At 38.4% G+C, this 24,566-nt stretch overlaps 2 protein-coding genes across 4 annotated transcripts; both read left to right on the top strand.

Annotated features, from left to right (window-relative positions):
* The first annotated feature begins 3,593 nt into the window (after window positions 1-3,593).
* On the top strand, window positions 3,594-12,437 carry LOC116728219 (beta-galactosidase-1-like protein 2). 3 transcript variants are annotated; one of them, XM_032576143.1, is made up of 19 exons: window positions 3,619-4,488; window positions 4,765-5,057; window positions 5,141-5,209; window positions 5,602-5,697; window positions 6,505-6,613; window positions 6,692-6,784; window positions 6,889-6,970; window positions 7,044-7,108; window positions 7,203-7,287; window positions 7,768-7,905; window positions 8,078-8,158; window positions 8,889-9,001; window positions 9,082-9,228; window positions 10,625-10,696; window positions 10,791-10,869; window positions 10,979-11,066; window positions 11,149-11,260; window positions 11,434-11,550; window positions 12,257-12,437. In XM_032576143.1, the coding sequence occupies exons 2-19, from the start codon at window positions 4,822-4,824 to the stop codon at window positions 12,341-12,343; spliced, it is 1,869 nt and encodes a 622-aa protein (XP_032432034.1). In that variant the 5' UTR covers window positions 3,619-4,488; window positions 4,765-4,821; the 3' UTR covers window positions 12,344-12,437. The 3 variants fall into 3 exon arrangements, 2 of the variants coding, with proteins under 2 accessions (XP_032432034.1, XP_032432033.1); XM_032576142.1 differs by having other exon boundaries at window positions 3,620-4,488; window positions 4,860-5,057; XR_004340965.1 differs by lacking the exon at window positions 12,257-12,437 and having other exon boundaries at window positions 3,594-4,488; window positions 4,860-5,057; window positions 11,136-11,260; window positions 11,434-11,529.
* Window positions 12,438-14,845: 2,408 nt separating this feature from the next.
* On the top strand, window positions 14,846-21,841 carry ei24 (EI24 autophagy associated transmembrane protein). The gene is made up of 11 exons (XM_032576145.1): window positions 14,846-14,987; window positions 16,049-16,185; window positions 17,226-17,371; window positions 18,105-18,165; window positions 18,299-18,365; window positions 18,438-18,562; window positions 19,080-19,199; window positions 19,308-19,419; window positions 19,515-19,626; window positions 19,746-19,820; window positions 20,534-21,841. Exons 2-11 carry the CDS (start codon window positions 16,144-16,146, stop codon window positions 20,697-20,699), a joined length of 1,026 nt encoding a protein of 341 aa, XP_032432036.1. The 5' UTR covers window positions 14,846-14,987; window positions 16,049-16,143; the 3' UTR covers window positions 20,700-21,841.
* The last annotated feature ends 2,725 nt before the right edge of the window (window positions 21,842-24,566 follow it).

Here is a 24,566-nt window from a genome sequence, read left to right as displayed (position 1 = left end):
AACTTTATTGTTCTATAATATAATTCTATGTGGCTGAATTCCACATAATATTGCCCCTAACTGACACCAGCTAATTGAAAATAAGCTGCTAAGCCACCGTCATTCTATTAAGTTTTTGCTTTTTCAAATAAATATACTTCACAAAGCAGTATGAACAGATTCTAAGAAACAGAAATGCTAGGTCAGATATGTGTTTTTTAAATCAAACCATGCCTGAATTGATCCTTATTTTACCCTGGACTGGGTTAGTGGTAATGGTTAGACTTACCAGGACACAACCCCAAATAAAACTCACACCCTCAGCGAAGCTGAAGTCATCCCATAATGACAGATGCTGGAATATAATGGCAGGTATGTAAGGCTCCTTGTAATGCAAAGTCGGCATGTCTGGAAGTCCGTCTCCTCTTGCTGCACAAAAGTGAATAAACTAATCAGGCAACAACATCTTTCAGTTACAGCACTTTGCAAAAGTTATCATAGCCCTCCAACATTTTGTCACATTAGAATCACAAAACCCAACATATTTAATTGGGATTTAATGTGACAGACCAACACAAAGCTGAACATAACAATGAAGTGGAAGGAAAAAGATGAAGGCTTTTAGAAATATTTTACAAATAAAAAAGTTTTAAAATGTGTTGCTCTGATAACCTTGAATAAAATCTATTGGAGCCAGTTGCCTTCCAAGGTTGCCAAATTAGTTAACGGAGTCCATCTCTGTGTAATTTAATCTCATTACAAATGTGAAGGCCTTCTTATGTGAAAGCTTGTGACATTTGTTAGTGAACATTAAATATGAAAACAGCATAATGAAGACCAAAAAACAGAAGACAGATCATGGCTTCTTTGGTCTTCATTATGCTGTTCATTATCATGATCTGACCAAAGATCATGACCAAATACAAGTATCTGAAACGCATGTAATTGTTCTCTATCGCCATCTGCTGGCTAATACAACAGAAACTCTCCATACTCCATATTTTAGACAGCAGAACTTCGTCATTTCAGCCACATCTGTGCATATTTGCATGAACATTTGCTTATGCCACTGCTCTGTAGGAGGACCATGAACTGTTCCATTCATGAAGCCAAAACTGGATCCTCTGTGGATCATGTTCAGATTGACAGATATGCCTTTTCTCATGATTTTCCTCAATATGGACACCATGTCTGGAACAAAATTATATTTTCACAAACTCTTTAGAACTAACTGTAGTGACTTAAGATCTGACAGGGGTATGAATTGTTTTAGACTTAAATGTAGATTTAATTCGAAAGGTTACTCGAAAAACATTACATACATCACGACCTAGAAGGAAATAATAAATAGATCAACTTAAAACAAAAGTGACGAGAAAGGTAAATACACAACCTTGATTATATTCTTTGCAAGCTACTGTGTGATTGGAATATTAAGTTTTTTAAAGTACATAATAAACATTTTTAATCTGAAAATGTTTTATTTTGAGCCTAAGAAGGCATAATAGGGTCCATATGAAGAAAATCACCTCTGCCACAATTATTTACATCCCCGTTGTCCACACTTTGTACAATCCCCTTTTGCCATCAGGACAACACCTATTCTTTATTTCATAAGCCATTTGTTGGGAATTTTTCTTAATTCTCAGTTGTTGTTTTTTTTAACTTTAGCACTTCCTCTAAGTGCAGCAGATACAGAAAGAGGGATCTTGTTTGGAATGAGGCAGTACCTTTTGACATGATCCACTATTGTTAATGTGGCACCTAAAGACTATTTGACCATTAAAAGACACATCCCTCCAGCTCCTTCCCCACCCCAACATTTTATTTATTTTACTACTTATCTTTTGGTTGTTAATGTTGTGTGGCACTCACATTTACTTGTAAGTTTATTTCTGGTGCAATACTAATTTACTCCACAAGATGGCAGTAGTTGCGTATAACAGAGACACTGACTTAAAAAACTACGCAGGAGAAGTTCAGTGGAACCTTCAGCTGAATAGGAAGCGTCGCAGCAAAGCCATTTCCGAAGAAGCTAATTTCTGTTTAAAACAGGTAGGTTAAGTACACAAGTAATAGATATGTACCATTATTAGAAGTGTTTGTAAATTGAGAACAGTATTTTATTGGCGCCGATTCTATGTTGTTGACTATCAACGGCCGCTAGCCTAAATCCAAACTACCGTTATTTGTATTCCCCATTAGCCATCGCCGTGACAATGGCGACTCTTTGTGGGGTTCAGGGTTAGTTGAAATGATATCGACCGTTAACCTCTAGACAGTTTTACGGCCGTTTTCTACGGAAGCATATTGCTACCACGGAGGAAAATTTTCGAATAATATCACATTATTACGGGATAATTACAGTACAAATTTGATATTTATCGTATAACCGTGACACCTGAGTTGTACAAACGTGATAATATATTGTACAAACATGATACGTTCAGAGTTGGGTAGTAATTAGTTACATTTACTCAATTACATTTACAGTACCTTTTCAGAAAAAAAATAATTTTAGGAGTATTTTTGCTCTACTGTACTTTTTACTTAGTATCATATACTCTTACTTGAGTAAAATTTCTGGATTTCCTACCCACTGAATGAAAAACAAGCATATTTTAACCAAAAATTCACCAGACAAAGACACACCTGCACTTTTTGTTAAAGTTTCATACGTTTTAAATCAAAGGAGACAGATTTGGATATTTTCTTTTGTCTGATTTAATTTTGTGTTACTTATATGAATTATTGTAATTTCAGTCCTTAAAATACCAAAATTTCCATTTAACTTTATATTTTGATCAGTTCGATGATGTAATTTTAAAATATTAAGTGAGTGATAATTTGATCAGTTACTCAGTACTTGAGTAGACTTTTTACCAAATACTTTGTTACTGTTGCTTAAGTAAGTTCTTGTAGGGCTGCTTTTTACTCTTAACTTGAGTAAAATATGTTGAAGTAGTGCTACTCTTATTTGAATACAATTTTCGGGTACTATTCCTACCTCTGCTTATGGTGTATAAATGTGATAAGTGTATTGTGTAAACATGACAATTATATTGTGTAGGCATGAGTACTTCACATCTCCGTGCGGGGTGATACAAAACAGCTTCACTCTGAGACCTGATTTCAAAAAGAGCCAGTGTGAGAAACTGCATTCACAAGTGTTGTGTAAATGAGCTGCTGGATACCAACAAAAATGTTATGGTTTAACTGAAGAGCGGCTCTGTGTAAACTGGGCCTTAGCCAAAGCTTAGGCCCCGTTTACATGAAGGCTCACTCAAAGGTTGGGAATCTGAGTAAGGTAGCTTCATGTTCCAGTTTATTTTATCAGAGGTCCCAGAATACAAATAGAATACTCGTTATTAAACACTGCATTTTTTTTGTTTGTTTGTTTTAAAGGCACATAAACGCAAATGAAACTGTTCTTTCCTTTTACCTATGTGACTTTAATCAGATATTTATTCAAGCGTATAAAACTTTAACATTATGTTTCCATATGTTGAAAATAAAGCTATAAAAATGTATTGTTGTTTTACTATTACATTTGAATGTCATATTAAAAAGACAGTATAACGTAAAATAGACTTTTAGAGATTTATATTCTTTTATAATTATTATTCCCTCATCAAAAACGTACGACTGTTGCTTTGATTCTTCCATGACTTCCATGGTAGATTAAAGGATGTTTGAGAAAGCAAACATTCTGCGTGCTGAAGCAGTTGATCACACTGAGAGCTGCCTTTTCCACGCAGCTCCTTCTCCGGGACACTGTTCCCAAGCCAAACTTCTGCCTTATAGAGCAACCCTCCCCCGCAACTTTCCCACTCAGTTCCTCAAGACTAGCGGCGGCAGCAATTAGCAAACACCTGGTGAAACTACTGTCTGCTGAGCTCATCATGCAAACTACTTCTCTGTGAAACGCTGGCAAAAACGTTGTTAAGGGCTCAATGGAGGAGGGTTGTTGTGATGGAAGGTCGAACATCGGAAAGAGCAGGGTCTTCTTAGAAAGACAGAGGCCCAATTGAAATTGCAAAGTCAAATTTCTCTTAAGTCATGTATGACATATACAGCTTTTTTATAAGAATTGAAGACAACAAAGTTACTTGATTGTGCTTTCAAACTGCAGCATGTGCCTGGGAAATACATAATTCGGCCCATTTAAAGTTGTAATCCAAACATCAAAAATACAGAGAAGATAGTACTTGGGGATTATGTACAGTAAAGCAACATGTAACTAATGCACAAAGGGTAGTCCAGCCTTGTTACTAAGGTGAGCTCCTTGCCTTATGAGCCACTCCCACGAGGCGGGGCGTGTTTCAGGCAAGCTCTTTAGTTCATCTGCACACAGACGCTACTGTCAACTCAGTACTACTGCTTCCTGTTTTAGAGCAGAGGATCCAACAGCTCACCCATGGGTGTCCTGAGGACAAGAAATAAACAGAAACGGATACATGCATTCATTTGCTTGTGCATAGTTTGCTTCATCCTCTATAAGTATCTGGGGTAAGTGTTGTCTAATTTTAATATGTCAGTTGATACTGATATTAAGCTATTTTTGTCTCTCCAGGACTTAGATTTGTGTCATTTTCCCAAAAAATGTAGCTTAATACTGATACTGATATGTTTAATGTTGTTACACAAAGGATAAATAGTAAAGAAATTATTTAACAAACCTGTTATGAACTAAATAAATTTGTCCATATGATTGTGTCAAAGTCTGTTTTGACTTCACAAAAATGTGTTTCTGCTCCTTTGTTTTATACTTTTTGCGAACTCAAGACATCTGCAAATTCCTACAGAGCACATCATGTGGTCAGTTCAAGAACAATAACCCGTATGTCCCGTAACCTGATTGTGACTGGAACTATGCACAGATTCTTTCAGAGCCCGCCACAAACGGGCTTGAAGAAGATCAGGAAGATGGGCCTGAACACCAACTCATCCCAGTTCACCCTGGATGGGAAGCCCTTCTGCATCCTTGGGGGATCTGTTCACTATTTCCGTGTGCCCAGGCCGTACTGGAGAGACCGGCTGATGAAGATGATGGCCTGTGGCATCAACACCCTAACTACGTAGGGAGATATCTTGCACTGTGTTTGTTTTATGTCATAAACCCTTCGCCATCACCTGAATGGTAATTAAAGCATCCTCACAGATATGTTCCATGGAGTCTGCACCAGCCGGAGAAGGACGTGTTCAACTTCCACACACAATTGGATTTAGAGTAAGGAGAACGTTGGTTTGCTTGTCTTAACTATAGAACCTGTAGGATTAATTAGAGAGTATGGATGTTGCTGGCTAAGCAATCTTGCAGAGGTCCAGAACAAAAGTCCTGCGTCACTTTCCTAGCTTTCCTACCAATATCACCTGTTTGGAAACCTGGTTAGAAATATTCCTCTTCTGCTCCCATCATGCAACCTCTAGAACTCAAGCAAGAAAGGAAAAGGGAGAGGGAGTCCCACCTGACAACTGCCTAATCTCCATAACAGCAGCAACTTATTAAAGCAATTATCCACACAAGGGGATATGACACTACTGTTTGTTGTTGCCAGGCACTTTTCACAGCCCTTTGTATAATATTTCTAAATCTTTTTAGAGTGTTCTTTCTCTTCGCAGAGCATTCATATCTCTGGCAGCTGAGCTGGGGTTGTGGGTTATTTTATGCCCTGGTCCCTATATTTCTGCCGACATGGACCTGGGAGGACTGCCAAGGTAACACTCACGTTGTTTACAAATGACCTAAGACCATGAAGAAAGACATTCTCAGTTTTTTTGAAAGTTTGCTTTAGTACACCAGACTTACTGAGTTGGGTTTTTTTTTTTAAAGCTGTGATAAAATCTGAAGTTGTGTTCACACAGTTTCCCATCTTGTTATGCATGTTTGTGTTTCAAGGAAACGTGCCGTAAGTGGGTCTAAATTTGACGAAACGAGGAGCAGTTTGTCCATTCATTCATCCATTTTCTAACACCTTTGTCCCTAGTAGGGTCAGGATGGGTGCTGGTGCCTATCTCTGGCTAACGTTCCGGGCGAGAGGCGGGGTACACCCTGGACAGGTCGCCAGTCTGTCGCAGGGAGCAGTTTGTTATTTGATAAATCCTTAAAAAGCGTGTGTTGCTTTTGACTTACCTCTGTTTTGTATAGTGTTTGTGTATTGGGATGAATGGTTTAGAATGAGTCAGGATAGGATATGTTAGTTTTGGTATGATGTCACCAACTCGTTTACATTTTTGGGGGATGAAAGATCAATGTTCATAGAGTGCACACAATTCTTAGCTAAAAGTAATCAGAAAATAGGTTAGGCTGTTGTTAATTGGAGCCACTCTACACATGACAAGGTATGTAGTACACACGGGAAGTCTCAGAGTTCAGACAATTGTGTCGCAGAGTTCATTGATATGTCTTTAAGAAGTGTAAGAAGATTAGGAAGGCGATGCTGCAATATTATGTATGTAAAACTGTCTTCATAAAATACTGAAAGACAAGGCAGATAAGTAGCAGTTGGAATTTTTTTTATGCAGCTGGCTCCTCAGAGATGGCAGTATGAGACTAAGGACCACTCACCCTGGCTTCATTCAGGCTGTCAACACCTATTTTGACAAACTTATACCAAAAGTGGTTCCATTTCAGGTCAGTTTTAAATTGGAAATGAGTGTATTGTGCTCTAATTTGTTGCTATAGCCTTAAATACTTGTTTGTGTATTCTAGTTCACCAAAGGGGGTCCTGTTATTGCAGTGCAGATTGAAAATGAATATGGATCCTTTGCAAAGGATCAAAAGTACATGTTATTCATTAAAGAGGTAAGGTTATTATCTTTTATTAAGACTATTTCCCCAAAATACAGGCATGTGTTTTGCCATCAACAGACCATTCTGATGTGTTTTATCTCTTCTCATGTTGAAAGGCTTTACAGTCCAGAGGAATCAGTGAGGCCTTGCTCACATCAGATAACAGCAACTCATTTAAGTCGGGGGGTGTTGATGGAGGTACATGTCAGTGTGCACACGTATACGGACAGAAACACATTCAAAGTTTAACATGTTGTCTGTTGTCTCAAAGCTCTCCGGGCAGTAAAGCTACAGAAACTGAATCAGAGAATCATCCAGGAGATGAACTCTGTCAAGGTCTTTAATATTTCTTTTCACATCAGTTCTCTTTTTTTATTGGACGTAATCGGTGTTAGCTGACACTTCAGATCTTTCTTGTACTGTTTTTCAGCCCAGCAAATCTTCCTTGGTGATGGAATACTGGACTGGCTGGTATGATACATGGGGGGACCTTCACCATGTGCTGCCTCCCGAAGGTAATTCATGCCCACTATGCTAGCACCGACCTTTTCATTAAATTGTATCCTTTCTGCTGATGTTATGCTGTTTAGTGGTTTTGTTTTGTAAGTGCATTGTCCAGTGTTAGATTTGACGTGTCTTAAATCTTTGTTATTCTCTAGGATCTCATTCTTAAAACACAAAGTCTTCTACACTACACTACTGCAGTGTAGTGTAGTGTCACAAACTACACTACAAGTTTGTGTAGTGTAGTTTTACACTGCACTACACATGAATAATTTTGGACTGAACTGGATTTGTCACCGTGAGAAAGCAGATGTTAAAACAAGGGGTCATACTACTTTAGCACCTGATATTAGGTCATTATTTAAAACCCTCCTTAAAGAGTTTTAAATATGTAAAAATGCTTTGTACCGCAAAATTAGACTAATAAAAGGTTGATCTTATGCTACTATAGTTAGTTCTGATGAGTTTGTGAAAATATAATTTTGTTCCAGACATGGTGTCCACAGTGAGGAATATTCTGAGAAGAGGCATGTCTGTCAATCTGTACATGTTCCACGGAGGATCCAGTTTTGGCTTCATGAACGGAGCAGATTCTGATCCTTCCTACAAAGCTTTGGTCTCCAGCTATGGTGAGTGTGCTCTGGCATAAACAAAACAGCCGCGGTGTTCATGCAAATGTGCACAGATGTGGTTGGAATGATGAAGCTCTGCTGTCTAAAATCTGGAGGACAGAGTGTTTCTGTTGTAGTAGCCAGCAGATGGCAATAGAAAACACTTAGTGTATTTTCTGATGCGTTTCAGATTATGACGCTCCGTTATCTGAAGCAGGGGGATACACTGCAAAGTATTACCTTCTAAGGGATTTATTTTCTCAGTTCAACCGTAAGTTAACTTTTAGCATGAAGTACAGGTATTGTGGCATGCAAAATTATTCACACTCCTTGAATTTGTTTATATTTCTTCAGCGAATAACCACAACCTAAGTATATTTTATTGGTATTTTATGTAATATAATCATTGTGAAATGAAAGGAAAATAATAAGCGTGCGAAAATTATAAAAATAAAATTCTAGTGGCAAGCCTTGTAGGCTATGTCTCTAACAGCGCACAGCATCTAGAGTTGGGCTGAAGCAATTATTCAGATTTATCATGATTAATAGATTATTGAAATAATTATCAACTAATTTAGTAATTGATTAATCGTTAACTGGGGTATACAGACTAAGAAAATGCCATTTGGCGAAGAAACAACCTTTTCAGAAAGTTTGCATTTATAAAGATATTTAATTTCATACAGTAGACTCTGTTTACTAATTTGGCAACCTTTACAGGCAACTGGTTTCACTGGATTTTATTCAGAGTTATCAGAGCAACAGGGGCATCACATTTTAAAACCTTACATTTTTAAAAATATTTCGGAAAAGCCTTCATCTTTTTCCTTCCACTTCATTGTTATGTACAGCCTTGTGTTGGTCTGTCACATAAAATCCCAATGAAATACGTTGGGGTTTGTGTTTCGAATGTGACAAAATGTTGAAGGGCTAGGTTAACTTTTGCAAGGTGCTGTTATTGAAAGACATGGTTGTCTGTTTGGTTTTTCATGTTTGTGCAGCAAAAGGACACCGCATCCCAGACATACCGAAGTTGCGTTACAGTGATTCCTACGAAACTGCAGTTATGTACCAGCATCTGTCATTATGGGATGCTTTAAGCTTCACTGAGGGTGTGAGTTACATACAGTGCTAAGTCTAACGGAGTAGAAGTTAGCTTCCCAGTCGGATTATTGTTTTATAATTCCTCTGCAGCCTTTCATGTCCTCCAAGCCAGTAAACATGGAGAACCTACCTGCAAACAATGGGAACGGCCAGTCGTATGGCTACACTCTGTATGAGACCACCATCACTAGCGGAGGGATGCTACAGTCAGGTGACAATGTTCGGGATCGTGCCCTGGTGAGTTATCGTTCCTGCCCACAAAGCTGTGAGCTCAGACTTTGTTGAGGTTGGGTTACTTTTTACTTCTTAGTAGAATTACGGTTCATGCACTAAAAACCTCTTGGGTGAGAAATGGTAGCGCAACTTTCCCCGCATGCTGGTGAGTGGATCTGCATGCATGGTGAGCCTAAGACGTTTGGGCAAGAACCCCCCTTCAAGAACAAAGCACAAGAACGGAGAGCAGAAGATTGGTGCAAAGTTAATATGAGTCACCGCGAGGACTGCGGGATGCTAACCGTGAGACTTTCTGATGAGATTTATGTGTTCTTATCCAAGGGAGTGAGTTTCCTCTCAGCTCTGCCAAAGAACACTGCCATGAATGAAACATCCTCCACGAGCAAGTTTTTTTCTCCAGAGTCACCAACTGATTTGTGTTTTCTAGCACAAAGAAGCATTCTGTATCAGCATTTTAGACCCAGTAGCATGGAGACAGAGCAGATCTTTACTGAAGTAGGCAGGTTGTTGTCTAAACACATAAATGAAGAAGTGACACTTGGCACATATTGATGTCTGGAATTTAGCTTGACAAAATCAGCTAGTTTGCCATGCCACTGGTTGTTGTTTGCTGTATACATATTTTTGGTTTTATTTATTTGTTTTGCAATATGTTGAGTGTTACTTCAGTTAGTGCTCTGGGTTAGCTAGGCCATTGCGTAACCCTACTTCCCACTGGGCAGTTTACAGTTCCTGCCATTTGCTACACAATTCTCATCTCCCTTCAATGTTCTGTCAGGGATTTCTCCCATTGAGCTCAATTTCTTCTACTGAATTTCAACGAGGCCAATCAGCAAACAAAAGGGGGAATTACGAATGATGACATCAATTTTGTGTGCTGTTTTCAAATTGTAGTTCTATATGGTTGTAGTTTATCAATGATGGCAGAGGAAGTGAACGAAGCCTTTCAGTCTGTGTTGGGCACTCTTCCAAATATTGAGCCATTAAAGTCTGAGCAAGAGGAATGGATGAGACATTTTATTGCTGGAAAGATAAAATCCAGTGGCCCTACTCCCCGCTGGATTGTTTAAAGTTCCTGTTGTGGCTTCCTTTGCGTTACATACCTCACGGCCAAACGTTAGCGGTTGGGTAAAATCAGATACAATTATTTCTTTTCACAATAGTTGAGGGTTCAGATCCTCTAGAAGAAGCAAAGAGTAGGAACAAGTGACTGTTTTTACCAGGCTCGCTCTGGGTAGTTCCTTCATGGTTTTGATTTGAGCAAACTTTTGAAGTTTTATACATTGCATGAATGCCACATAAAATGCGGCACAGTAATGGTGGAGAACCACTTTTCTTGTAGGGAACCAGAACATGGGTGTTTCATAAATAAATTGAAAAATCCTATTTTGTCCTACAGGTGTTTGTAGACAGAAAATATATTGGTCTTTTGAAGCGCCAGATCCTTGAGCTGGCTGTTCCTGATGGTAAGGTATGAACAATGAAGGTCCCTTTATTATTGGCTAGGATGGAACCCAAAGGTGTGTCTGATTGGGTGTAAACATTGAAATGTTTCATCCTCACAGGGAGTGCGGACTTTGAGCTTCCTGGTTGAAAACTGTGGACGAGTTCACCAAGGAAAAGACCTTGACAAACAACGTAAAGGTGACCAGCAGCAATGCCTGCAGATTCTTTGCTTTACCTGCTATGAAATTACTGTCAGAACATTGTCAGAGGATACTTGATGAGTCACTTTTCATTTTTGCTCTCTGAGGTCTGGTGGGGGACATTTTATTCAACGGCACCCCCTTGCGGGGTTTTACAACATACAGCCTGGATATGAAACTCAACTTTATTGAAAGGTTTGTGTGCTTTATTGAACCCAACAACCTGCATTCAGCTTCCATCTGTGTTTAAAAATGTGTTTGAAGGAATCTTTTTCAGTCTTATTGAGGCACCTTGGAAAAATCTCCCAGAAAGTCCCAGCTTTCCCGGATTTTTCATGGGAAGGGTGTTTGTGTACAGCTATCCGAGTGACACGTTTGTGAAGCTGCCAGTAAGTGAAATAAGACATTCAGTTTTTTTTTAACACTGAAAAACTGAATGAAAAACTTAAAGCAGAAAAGCAGAGGTTGCTTTAGTGTTTTGTTTGTGTGAATGATGCTGCAAAGCCAACTTATGCTCACTGATTTGTCTGTGTTGTTCTGTGTGCTAATGCAAATGTTTTAGGGCTGGGGAAAAGGTGTTGTGTTCATAAACAGTCTGAATCTCGGTCGCTATTGGTCACTGGGCCCACAGCAGACCCTCTACCTCCCTGGGCCCTTTCTCCACAGTGGAATAAACCAGGTAAAGCTGTTCACAGACAGTCTTTCATTCAATCAATCAGTCAATCGAGTTGTAAAAGTGACATCATTTATTTTAAAACATGCTCTAAAATAGTTGATGTTATTATAGTAAGGTGTGATATAGTTACAGCATCTATTCCTTCTTTTGTAAGTGTAACAGTGTTAAGTAATGTTTAGGACTGCAGTTTATGACTATTTTAGTTATTGATTAATCTATAACTACTTTATATACCCTTAAGTAATATTCAATATCCCTAAACAGCCCAAAAGTTCACCTTACAGTGGATATTCAATTCAATTCAAACAGATCTTATTGATCCCAAAGGAAAATTAAATGTTGTAACTCACTGTTCAAGATTCTTCATAGAGTTGTTGCAGAGGCTGATGGCTGTGGGCAGGAAATATCTCCTGTAGCAGTCTGCATTACAACAAATTTGAAGAAGCCTCTGACTCAAGACACTCTGTTTTTATATTTATGTTATATATGACAGTCACAGGAAGAGGATGCTCAGGATTGTCCCTAATTTTCTTGATTTTATGCAAAGTTCTTTACACTGTCATTTCCAGGGGTTCTCCAGCAGTGCCCTACTCCATGTAATCATTATTCTATCAGTCCTTGGTGAATCTGTTTGTCTTGGACATAAAATCATCAAACATAAATCAGACCAAATGTTTATGTGTGTAATTCTTCCCTTTTAATTCATTAGATCATTATATTTGAGGAGAAGGAGGGAGACTACAATGTCCAGTTTGAGGGTTCCCCTGATCTGGGCATGGAAGCAGAAATCGACTGAACATCCGGGTGTGAAAATTATCTACATCTTGATGTGTAACATGTACAAAATGTTTTTTACTGTGATTGTATTTAAATAAACGGTCATCAGTGTTTATGGTCTACAGTTATGTTGCACAACCATAAATTTTAAGTATTTTATAGTACACATTATACACAGTTTTCCCGTTTTTAACCTACAAATTTGAAAAGTGAACTTTTATTCAACCCTTTACTTGAATTTCCATAAATAGACCTAATTAGTAAATTTGTGTGTAATGTAATCTCAGTATAAATTCAGCTATTCTGAGATGTTCTCAAGGTTTTCTAGTGAACATTGCATAGCAAACACCATAATGAATACCATGGAACGCAGCACACAGATCAGGGAGAGAGTGACGTTTAAGACAGACTCTGATTTATGGAATCCATGGAAATAAAAAAAAAACAGGAGTATTACTAAAACCACAAACCTGCCAATATGCAGGGTGTCTGCTTGAACATTCTTAAAAAGTTTTAACATTCTAAAAAATCTTAAGTTCTCTCATCTATGGAACCCATGGAAATAGAAAAAAACAGGAGCATTGCTAAAACCTGTTAGCAAAGCCTGTTGAAAAGTCTTAAAGTTCTAAAACTAAGGCCGTAAAATGTCTTAATTGCACTTTTTCCTAAATTAAGTTAGCCTCAATGTATTAATCATAGATCTTAAATGTTGTCATGCCCAGTCTATTTAATCTTGTATATTGGTCATGCACAGACATATTTACCGTGTTCTTTCGGCTACTGGTAACTATGAAATTACGTCAGACTTATATAGCGCTTTTCTGGACAAAGATGCAAAGGTGGCAAGCTACAGGATTGTAGCCGAAGATGCCCTGGGGTAGTCTGACAGAAGTGAGGCTGCCACACACTGGCGCCATCGACCACCATGATCAGGCAAGGTGAGTGAAGTGTCTTGCTCAAGGACACAAAAGCAAGAGACAAAATATAGAATAGTTCAAGGTTTATGAATACTTTTACAAGCCACTGTAAATGAGTGAAAAGGCAGGAGAATTAAATTAATACAAACACATGTGTAAAACAAAACCTTGCTTTATGGGACAGAATTAAGTTGTTTGCTCCTGAAACCCAGACATCACTAAAACATACAGTTGTGTCCATGTGAACTGCAATGGTGCCGCCTACAGGGCATACTGTGAACTGTGCAAACTCTTCAAACGACCTGTTCAGCAGAACAAGCCTCAAAGTTCCTGTGCAGTCGTGCTTGGATATGTTGAGTTCAGTACATGCACATGGCTCAGTGCCTCCGTTTATGCAGCAGAGGTTAAGTGCAGCTATTGTGGCGTTATATTTTTGGCCACAGGAGCTCTGGTAGTGGTTTGAGCCCAGAAAGATCCAGAAACAGCAGGTATATATCTAATTAAGCTCGAGGAGAAGACACATGAACAAGAGGTTAAGATAAAGTGGTAGAATGGTGGGTGTCTACTTGTTATCAATAACAATTTTCTGACTCAGTATCATTAACATTGTAGATTTCAACAGATTTTTCTGTTAAACCCCCAAATGAATCCAGCATGACGATGTCATTCAATAACGTTCACCAAAGAAATTTAAAGGGGCAGTATTATGTCTTTTCCAGGCACATAGTGCCATTTTATAGCTCAAGTAAGTAATTATGTCAATTTCAGTTGCTATAAAAATGCTGTATCTATCAAACATGACTAAAAATAAATTTTACTTCCTAATTTAACGCCTCAAAATTGGACCTTTGTCTCTGTAAAAACTGCTCTTTCTGAAACTTCACCTACAGTCATCACATTGCTCCTCTATCAACCCTTAAACAAAGTTGTTGTTTTTGTTTTGTTTTGTTTTTTTCCAGTTTTGCACTGAGAAATTACATGTATAATGAGCTCAGATGATGCATAGTTCCACCAGGTGTTTGCTAATTGCAGCTGACTAGTCTAAAGGACCTGAGTGGTGGAGTTGTGCTTTCTGAACCGGTTGCCACAGGTAAAGCTAAAAAAAAAGTTGAATTTACATAACACTGCCCCTTTAAATAAGGGTCTATTTGTCGCTGTACCTATTTTCTTATTACATTGAAAAATAATTCTCATTTTCAAAGATATAAGGTTAGTAATCAGTGAACCTGGCGGCTGTGAACGTGCAGGATAATTTTTGCTTGTTGGTGGCTTTTAGAAGTCAGCTGGAATAAATTAGAATTAGAAAAACAGAGAGGATGAAAGCAGGGTGTAAAACAAGTTTTTTTGTTTGTTTGTTGAAGAAACAAACTTTTTTTAGTACGTTCTCAGAAAATAATAACTATTATTTCTTTCCATAATTAATAACAAAATTTGTTAACCAATAAATATGATCAGATTAACAATGGTTTAAGTACATGGGGTACGAAGCTGTTTATGTTTAGGCCCGAAATGGCAACGAAATTGGGTTCGACATTGGGAAGACTGAGCGAATTGTCCATGGACAAACGCACGTTCAAGTTTCAGGAATACGTACTACATTTCCCAGGTTACCTAGCGGTCGGAGCTTGCGCAATATGTTTTGCACGGCCCTGGCTGTTGGCAGTGTATGTTTGGTGTTGTTGTCACATTAGGAGAGTGAAAGACGTATTTATTACCGGGGCCATAACCGTGAACGTGTCGCATGAGGTAAGGAAGATAATGGCGCCCCTTCGTGCTCCGTTTTTGTCTTCGCTTGCCTCCATTAGTGTTGTCTCGAATAGAAACGGCACAGTTTAAGCTGCTCAGCGTGAACACTGAGCTAACAGAGACACGAGCTAACAGCAACACTGGAACAACCCAGCGAAAGTCAAATATTAGGAGTTAGAGGCTTCTTGTTAAACAGTCCACACAAGGAGGCTGTTGACCGATCAAGTTAGAGGCGTTTTGGGAGGTCAGCGGGGTCAACTTCTGCCTGAGTGACCCCAGTAAATTAAGCTAACTACCTGTAGTCAGCTGGCTAATGTTGACTCGCACACAATAACCATAACTGTATGTCTAAAATAAGCAGCTGTGCCTTGCTGTTGAGCTAGTTTAAGGAAAAGGAAGGTGAAATCATGGTTTTATAATTTTTCCATGGAATAAATGCTCGAATTTGTTGCTAATAAACAAAACAAAATCGGCATGAACGGATTAGAGGAATAGCTTTGTTTTCCCGATTTCACAGGCAGACGTCCCCCTACCAGCTGAGAACAAAGGATCCTCTCAGACTTGTCAGCTTGTTTGAACCTTATGTCTGATAGTTAACTTTAGACTTCCAGCATTTTTTTTTTAACTAAGAACAAGTCAGCATTTATGTGACTCCATGATGTCTTAGAAAGTAGAATAAAATCTCTGTCAGATGTTTTAGTTATTAAAATGACTTTGGAATTGTTGTTTTTGTTCCAAAGTTCCAATCACCATGTTACAGCATTATTAGTGATTCGGCACAAAATGGCTCCTAGAGAAATAAACATCTATGGCATTTTACGCAGGCTTTTTTTCTTTCTAATAAATCTGAACTATAAAAATCTGAAGCACATGCACTTGTGTGAAAAAGTAACATTGTTAAAGCCTAAGTTAAGTACATAAAGTAGGTTGAAAACATAAAACGAATCCCTCACTATTTTATTTTTGTCTTTTATGTATTTATTTGTGTGGATTTCTGAGGAATTCGTTGAGTACTTACCAGTTTGTTGTTGTTTTTTTTAATTTCTTGTGAATTGTGGCAGGTTAGTAAATGAGCCCCACCCTGCCATGAGAGCGGACCATCAGGTCAGCAGCCCCCCCTCCTTCTGCAGTTGATGGATCTGCAGCTGGTCCAGAGATGACAGACAGCGTCAGGGCCTTCCTCCAGAATGTCGCGACGGTCAGTACACACGCGACACACACTCAAGAGACACGGCAGGATGGTCATCACGATGTAGTCGTTTAGCTTCACTGCTTACCAGAGTGTATGGCCTTCCACAGCGTCAGTGATACCTATACTTGAGTAGGAAGGAAGTGGAAAAAAGATTCAGTTCCTTATTGTGCTCTGTGCAACATAATAAAGGTTTGAATTTCCAAGTAAAAAGAATAGACAAATTAATCAGAATAAGATCCAGCATGTAACAAGTAAAACTTTTACAGAAATTTATGTTCAAATGATCTGAACCCAATGAAAAATGCAACTTTTAGACTCCAAAAGAGCCATTTTTGCTTTCAGTGCAGCTAAAAGAGGCTCACGTAGATCCCCAGAAGTTACATGACCTTTTGACAAAAAAAAAAAAAAACAGCTTAGAATTTTTTTAAATCAAAAAATCTACTTAAATTAGTGTTATTAGAGAACCAACTTTTCTTTTTATTCTTAAAGGTTTTCAAATAAAGAAAACCATTACACTTCGCATAGTCAAATGGTGGGAAATGTTAGTTCATAAAATATAATTTACTGGCACAGAATAATTCAGAGTAAACTGAACTGAGAACCACAAGTAATAGACACAAGGTAGAATTTCAGGAAGATGAGTAAGTTTTACTAGAGTTGTACATGAGATTAGTGCATTTTCATGCTCATCTGCCAGCATAAGTTTTCAGAATAAAGGTGCAAATAAGCACTTCTTACTTTCTCTTGAACCTTTATCATTTAATACCATCAGTATGACTGCTAGACACCTTAGATAAGAGTTAAAGGCATCCCTACTTTTTCTCCATCTGTGCGTCATTTATTAAATTCACCTGCAGACCTAGTTTCTCTACGCTCGCTCTTTATTTGTAGTAGTAGCTCAGCAGTTGAATCTAAAAGTTGAATTCATCTCCCAACACTGAGAAAATCTGAGTGTAAAATAAAAAGAATTTTCAACCACATACCTGTGTGTGTGTGTGTGCGCGTGTGTGTGTGCGTGTGTGTGTGTGTGTATTCGGATCTGTCAGGGGATCAAGGACTCCATATTGGGGATCGGAACCATCTCCAAGCTGGATGCTCGCATCCAGCAGAAAAGGGAAGAGCAGCGGAAAAGGAGGGCCAGCGGGGCCCTCGCACAGAGACGGGCACAGAGTGAGGAACGCAAACCGGACAAGTAGGTTGGAAAAACCAGGTTCTGGCTGAGGTCGGGCTGTTTCACACTACGGTTCTGTTTATAGTAGTATGTTGAATTCACGGCATGCTGCAAAGATGTTGGGGAAAAAGTCTGGAGTGTGGAATTTGACAGCAATGTTAGCCAGGTCTAACATCTCTATGTCAAACTGCAGTTGTCGTCACAACGTTCACGAGTGTCGTATATCAATTGCGAAATTCTTGTTTTATCCGATGTTTTATTGTGATTGCAGCTCTGGGTTGTTGCTTCCATCACTAGCAGGGCTGCTGTGTCAGAAACAAACACAGTCACCTGAGACACCAAAAGTATTTCATGTAAATATAGTAGAAAATAGGGATTTCAAATATTCTTTTAAAACTTCCTAATATATTTTTAGCCATATTTACACTATCACACTCGAAAGCACCAGCTTTCTTTTATTTTACCAATTTTATTTATTCTTGAAGGGGTGGGAAGCAAACTACTTAAGTGATCAGTTTAAAGTTAATAGATAAATTCTTTACTTAACTGATCTGTACTCAGCTTAATAAACACTGACGTCATTCAGAAAAGATCAAATATTTAACATGTGATAATGATGTTCCAGCTCTGACTTATTTGCAGAGGTAAAAACGTTAATGATGATTTCCACTCTGCACAGACGCACCCTTATCAAAACTAAAATCTCTTTTACTATAAATAATCCTGACGGTTATAATTTGTCTTAATCTTTTAGTGAGCCTAGAGTAGCCAGCAGGATATTTCAGTGCTGTGCCTGGAATGGAGGAGTGTTCTGGGTAAGCTGGTTCTCTGCTCTCTTCTTTTCTGAAGCTCCTTGGTTTACAATTGTTGTTGTTGTTTTTTTTGTTTGTTTGTTTTTTTTCCAGGATGCAGTCACACATGATCCCTCACTGTGCTTTATCTCCTCAGCTCAGTCTGTTTCTCTTCTACCGGGTCTTTATCCCCCTGCTGCAGACCCTCACAGCAAAAATCATCGGTACGCACAGCCGCTGGTAACTGTGGAGCGAATTGTTGGGCTTGTTGTTGATGGAAGCTGTCTGTGCTCCAGGTGACCCCTCCCTCCACGGCAGCGTGTGGTCCTGGCTAGAATTCATCCTGACCTCCGTCTTCAGCGCTCTGTGGGTTCTCCCTCTGTTCGTCCTTAGCAAGATAGTGAACGCCATCTGGTTCCAGGTCAGAGCCACAGTCTGCAGTGTTCAAATAATTTAAAAAAAAAAAGTGATGGGGTTAGATTTAAAAAAATGTGTAAATTGCAGGGTCTGTTATTAATTAATCATCTAAAACTATACATTGACAAAATAAGCAACATTGTCACTTAAGAAACCCTTTATGATGCCAAGTTATTGAAAAGTAGACATATGAGGTACACCGCAAAGATTTTTGTGTTTTTAATCTTTTATTTTGGTTAGCCAACCATCAGATTGGTTTTAAACAATTCCAACCCATTCAGTTTTCAAGTGTTTCAGGAAAAATTGAAAGCTGAAACACTTTTAACATTTTTAACATGTTGAAACTGATGGAGTTAATCAAAATTAACAAGTTAAAGTCCCGACACTTAAAAAAAACAAAAACAGATACGCTTTGAAAAATAAGCGTAGATTCAATTATTGGTTCAATTAGATCAAGGTCAGGTCATCACAGTGACATTGACTCCAAAGGTCAGAGGTCAGCCTGTGTTCTTTGTTTGCAGGATATAGCTGACCTAGCGTTTGAGGTGTCTGGCGTCAAAGCCCAGTCGTTCCCAAGTGTCAGTAAGATCATCGCCGACATGCTGTTCAACCTGCTGCTCCAGGCGCTCTTCCTCATTCAGGTAAAACGCTTTCCTCGCTTTCAGAAACCACATTCCTGCTCAAGTAAAGATATCAAAACACATGTTCATCCACGAATGGCATAATGAATGAAACCTGTGGTCCATCAGGGGATGATTGTCAGCCTGTTCCCCATCGATGCGATCGGACAGATGGTTAGTCTCCTCCACATGTCTCTGCTCTACTCCCTGTACTGCTTCGAGTATCGCTGGTTCAACCACGGTGAGACTACCTTTTGTTTTCCACTCTTGTAGTGAATTATGTGGATTTAAGAGGGGGCTCAAGCTAAAATAATCATTTCTGTCTGTTTGTCGAAGGCATCGAGATGCACCAGCGACTGTCCAACATCGAGAGGAATTGGCCATATTACTTTGGCTTCGGTTTACCCATGGCTCTGCTGACCGCCATGCCCTCCTCATACATCATCAGGTCAATTGTGTAGAGTAAATTTTTTTAAATATAATAAAAGTACACAAAGCATAGTATTTAAAAAAAACAAAAAAAAAACAGAATTAGTTTCTAACTGATCTGTTTTTTCCCTTTTGTAGTGGCTGCTTGTTCTCCATCCTCTTTCCTCTGTTCATCATCAGTGCAAATGAGGCAAAAACACCAACAAAACTATAGTGAGTGTGTCAACTACTTTTAAAATGCATGGAAAGTCTTGAGCCAACTCTCACTCATCTTTTTTAAATTTTTTTACATATTTATTAAAACTGTTTTTATAATAACTGAAGTGACATGGTTATTTGAACACAGTGTGTCTGGAAAATACATAAATACTTATTCTAGCCGCTATCTTGTCTAATGTTTCGCTATACAGGGATGTGACACTTTTAAACTCTGTTAATTTCCAAATTGCCGTCTTGTTCTTCTTGGCAGCATGATTTTTTTTTTAGCATCAATATTGTTTTTGGAACTTTCATATCATGACAATCCTACTTTTCTCCGACTTCCATTATTTTAACAGTACTAAGCCATTGTATTGTTCACCTTCAACTTCACAATTATGTCTTTTTATTGTTCCATCCCAAGAAATCTCAATAAAATACTGTGAAGTTTGTGGTTGTAAGATGACAGAAATATGAAGCATTTAGAAAACACTTTGGTAAGGTGCTCTATAGTGTAGAAGTAGTACTAATTCGTGGTTCTTTTTTAAAGTTTACTTTTTTTAAACATTAGCTGCTTTTACATTCATTGTCATATCTACTGTATTACATTACCCAAAAGATCTGGCGGTTTTTGGTTAAAATGTACAGAAATGAGGCGTAGCTCCAGACTTTCCTGTAACACCGTTGGTAAACCTGATGCGTCTCTGATAACGTTCGTTCCCTCCCAGTCACTTCCAGCTGCGGCTCTTCTCTCTGGTCGTGCTGATCAGCAACAAGCTTTTCCACAAGACCGTCCACCTGCAGTCGTCTCTGACGCCGTCGCCCTCGTCCGAGAAGCTGGCCTCGCCCCACACCTCCCCGAACCGCCACAGACTGCTGCAGCACAGCCAGTGATGGATCCATGCAAAGCACGAACAATATCAACCAACGTTTGGCATCAGTCGGTGTCGATTCCTCCAGAGGGGTTGACCTCAAAGAAGACGACTTGCAACGCAAAATGAAGGGTTTATGTAGATTATCCGATCTTTGGCTGTTGGGTTTAGTTTAAATTCACGCCAGGCACATTTTGACTCACACGTCTCTCTTAACACATTATAGGAATATATACAGCTGTAACTTTATTTTGGTTTGGTCTTCTTTCTGCATAGGTTTTTCTTTTTTTCTTTTTTTTTGTATAATGTGCCATTTGAGTGACGCTTTGTAACAAATGCAGCACAAGAGACCATATAGTTTTAATCTTAAGCAAATATACCTTAAATAGACTTTTTCTCTCTTTGCAGGAGCTTTGAGAAGAAACGGCACATTTAGGTTCCACCTGCAGCGTATTGCTTAGTGTTGAGTCTTGCACATGGATGTTGATATCCGACGTAAACAAATCCTTTAAAGGGAGTCGTCTTCTTTTTTTTTTTGTTTGATTTTTCTTCCTATGTTGCAATCTCAGATCAATTCAGGCAGTACCATGTTGCTGTTGATTACCTTTTATAAAAAATAGTAACTCTTGTGTTTTTTGGCTTCTCTTCCCCCAAAAGACCGCCGCTATCTGTAGTGACACCAGTGGGTGAAAGGTTAACCCCATTTCTTAATGGTTCTGTGTCATTGGCTGGTCCTAGTGAGACAACACTGCCAAACCACTGCAGTTCTGTTTTCTTTTTCACTTCAGGCACAACCATGTGAAGTTCTACAAAAAAGAGGCCTTTCTTTAAAATAAACAAAAAAAAAACAAGTAGGTGATCACCCTCACTTAGCTAAACCTATTCTACCCAGATTACTGATGTCGTTATACTTAATCTGCAAAGATTTTTTTATGGTGTACATAATTTCAGCACCTCCTTTCTTCAGACACCCTAGCTCACTCTGTAATCTTTTCTCTTTCACTTATCAAAAGCTCAAGGCTGTGGATAGGGGCAATGATTTTGAAAAAGTGTGCAATTCTGACAGGAGCATAGTCTTAGTGATTTTATTGTTTTTTTTTTTTTTCTTTTTGTAAAAGTAACATTTAATTTCAATAAAATTTGGTCAGTATTCAATGTTTGAAACGTGTCTGGTGATTATTTCCGAATTTGTGTGATTTGAGTTGTAAAGTAAAATGTGCTGCTGTTGCAGTTTGCATTTATTTTATACCTGCTGCCAGACTTTTCTGGCCACACCTTCCCAAAATCAAGATTCTACTGGCACAAATAAGGCAACTGAGATATTGAAATTAAATCTATTTGTATTTTTCACCCAGTTTGTATTTTTTAAAATCAAATTCCTCCTTTTAATATGTACTTCTGCTCTCTAGCTGCTGTATGTCAGAAAAGTGCATGTATTTCAGGAACCAAAACACATTAGAGGTCAAGAATTTTCTATGATTATTTGAAACCATGTGATTAGCCATCTGACTGACATGTTACTAATTATGAAATTTCAATAATGTTTTATGGAGCATCACCAATAATTGTTAGGTGAAGATGCTTCTAATGAGTCCAGCTAGCCCAGCCTTGTTCAGTAAACAACAAAAACAGAAATTACTTATAAACGTCACAAAAAAACAACTAAATATTAGCCTGTTTTCCTTAAAAGTGTGTGCCTAAATGTAATTGGATTATTTACACATTTCCACCAACTCACTCTCCCACAGACTCCTGTCAAATCTAGTGGAGCTAAATAGCCAATCATGTGTAGTTGCCAGGGGAAGAAATAAACATTTGGCCAATCAGCATCGCTGAATTTAATGCAGTTGGGACGCTCAGAATCTCGCCCCTGCCATAGGTAGATATGACAGAAAGTTTTTGGTCGCCATGGTGATAAAGTTGCTAGTGGCGACAACGCCAGTTGAGGGAAAGCTAAAATTCCCACCTTGACTTACAATGAGAATATAGAGGATTTTGTAGATGGCGGGTAAGCTACAGCTTCTGCTCCTCTGCCATGATATTGCCCTGATCTTTTTTGTTGTTTACTGTTTTTGTTCAGCAGCTGCTGTCATGTATCCTTTGCTGATTGTTAGTTATGAACGTTGCGGTGGTTTATTTATTGTTACTCTGGATAAGATAAATTTAAAAAAATTATTTTTATTATTGCTGTTAATAATGAAGATGCTCGTGTTGCATTTACGTTTCTGCTGCTATTATAAAGTTCATTTTTGGTTAATATCATGGTGGTTTCTGGGTCAGATGGCCATTCTGATGAGGAGCTGAAGTCCCATTTTGCAGCAAACTCAGCTGTATTAACATTCATATCAGTAAGATTTTGCTGGACTTATTATTGTCAGATTAATTCAGGTGATTGCTTGGTGTTGTAGTTCCAGTAGAATTTGAAGTCTTTTCGATTCCTAGATTAAATGTTAGCTGGTTATTTCACCCTATGACAGTGTTTTAGTTCTTTTGGGTAGGAAGACCCGTGCTGGTTTGTGTTACTAGTTGTCTTTCCTCAGTTTTCATAGAATTTAGCTTGTCGTTTATTCAGAGTTAAAATTGTAGGCGACCACAAATTAGTTGACATTTTTCGCAGTTTTGAGTCTCATTCAAAGTTAGCTATTTGACACATATTAAATAGTATATGTTTTGCAAGATACTGAACAGACTTTTTGCTTTTAGCTAATTGAACACTTTATGTTATTTTGTTGTATGAAGAATTCAAATTCAATTCAAAAGATATTGATCTCAATGGGAAATTAAATTTAATATTTTTCATTTAGATTTACTATAATGTTATTGTCGTGGAATTATTGTTATTTTATTATGGAGTGAAAATAGTCTCAAAATATCTGTGGGTGTGTGTGTGTGTGTAAAAGGATTTGTGCGTGTATAAAAATATTTGTGCGTGTGTAAAAGTATTTGTGCGTGTGTAGGGGTGTGTTCGTGCGTGTGTAAAAGTATTTGTGCGTGTGTACAAATATCTGTGCGTGTGTAAAAATATCTGTGTGTGTAATACTGGATTTGTAAACCTTAAACATAAAATAAACCTTCTCCTATGCCTACAAATGTTGAAAACGTACGCACAAGTCGCCTAGTACACGCACACAAAACTGCATTTACGCACAGATCCGGTTACGAGTGCACGAGTATTTTTGAGACTCATTTCATGCTTAGGGAGCTCCCAGATTTGTGTGTAGATGGTGCGATTACATGCTAGTAGAAAGCTGGGTCATCTGAGTTTTGCTCTGAGTAGAACAGGGATTTCTATTTTTCAATTTTAAACTTCTCATCAAAGAAGTCAAAGGTCACATGTGGGGTACCCCAAGGTTTAATCCTAGGACCCCTCTTATTCAATAATTATATGCTCCCACTAGCTCAGGTTATAACAGGAAATAATATTAGCTACCATAACTATGCAGATGACACACAGCTCTACATTACGATGTCACCAGGTGACTCAGAGCCCATCCAATCACTGAACAGATGCTTAGAACAGATAAATGTGTGGATGTACCAAAACTTTCTCCAGCTGAACAGAAACAAAACTGAAGTTATTATTTTTGGACCTAAAGAGGAACGATCTAGAGTCAATGCACAGCTTCAGTTATTACAACTGAAAACCAGCGATCAGGCCTGAAACTTGGGAGTAGTGATGGACTCTGACCTGAACCTCCAGAGCCACATAAAGACAGTTACAAAGTCGGCCTTCTATCACCTGAAGAACATTTCCAGGATTAAAGAACTTACGTCTCAGCAAGATCTAGAGAAACTCATCCATGCGTTCATCTTCAGTCGTATTGATTATTGCAACAGCGTCTTCACAGGTCTGTCCAACAAATCAATCAAACAGCTGCAGCTGATCCAG

This window comes from Xiphophorus hellerii, chromosome 11, assembly GCF_003331165.1.
Source record: "Xiphophorus hellerii strain 12219 chromosome 11, Xiphophorus_hellerii-4.1, whole genome shotgun sequence".
In the NCBI taxonomy this organism is placed as follows: Eukaryota; Metazoa; Chordata; class Actinopteri; order Cyprinodontiformes; family Poeciliidae; genus Xiphophorus; species Xiphophorus hellerii.
The sequence above is the reverse complement of the archived record's forward strand: the minus strand, read 5'-3'. Positions and strand labels throughout refer to the sequence as shown.

Coding starts and splice junctions, on each gene's coding strand:
- LOC116728219 (XM_032576142.1), top strand. CDS start 4,397: ATGGGTGTCCTGAGGACAAGAAATAAACAGAAACGGATACATGCATTC. Junction 4,489..4,859: donor ATCCTCTATAAGTATCTGGG/GTAAGTGTTGTC, acceptor AACTATGCACAG/ATTCTTTCAGAGCCCGCCAC. Junction 10,870..10,978: donor CCTTGACAAACAACGTAAAG/GTGACCAGCAGC, acceptor TTGCTCTCTGAG/GTCTGGTGGGGGACATTTTA.
- ei24 (XM_032576145.1), top strand. CDS start 16,144: ATGACAGACAGCGTCAGGGCCTTCCTCCAGAATGTCGCGACG. Junction 16,186..17,225: donor TCCTCCAGAATGTCGCGACG/GTCAGTACACAC, acceptor CGGATCTGTCAG/GGGATCAAGGACTCCATATT. Junction 17,372..18,104: donor GAGGAACGCAAACCGGACAA/GTAGGTTGGAAA, acceptor TTAATCTTTTAG/TGAGCCTAGAGTAGCCAGCA.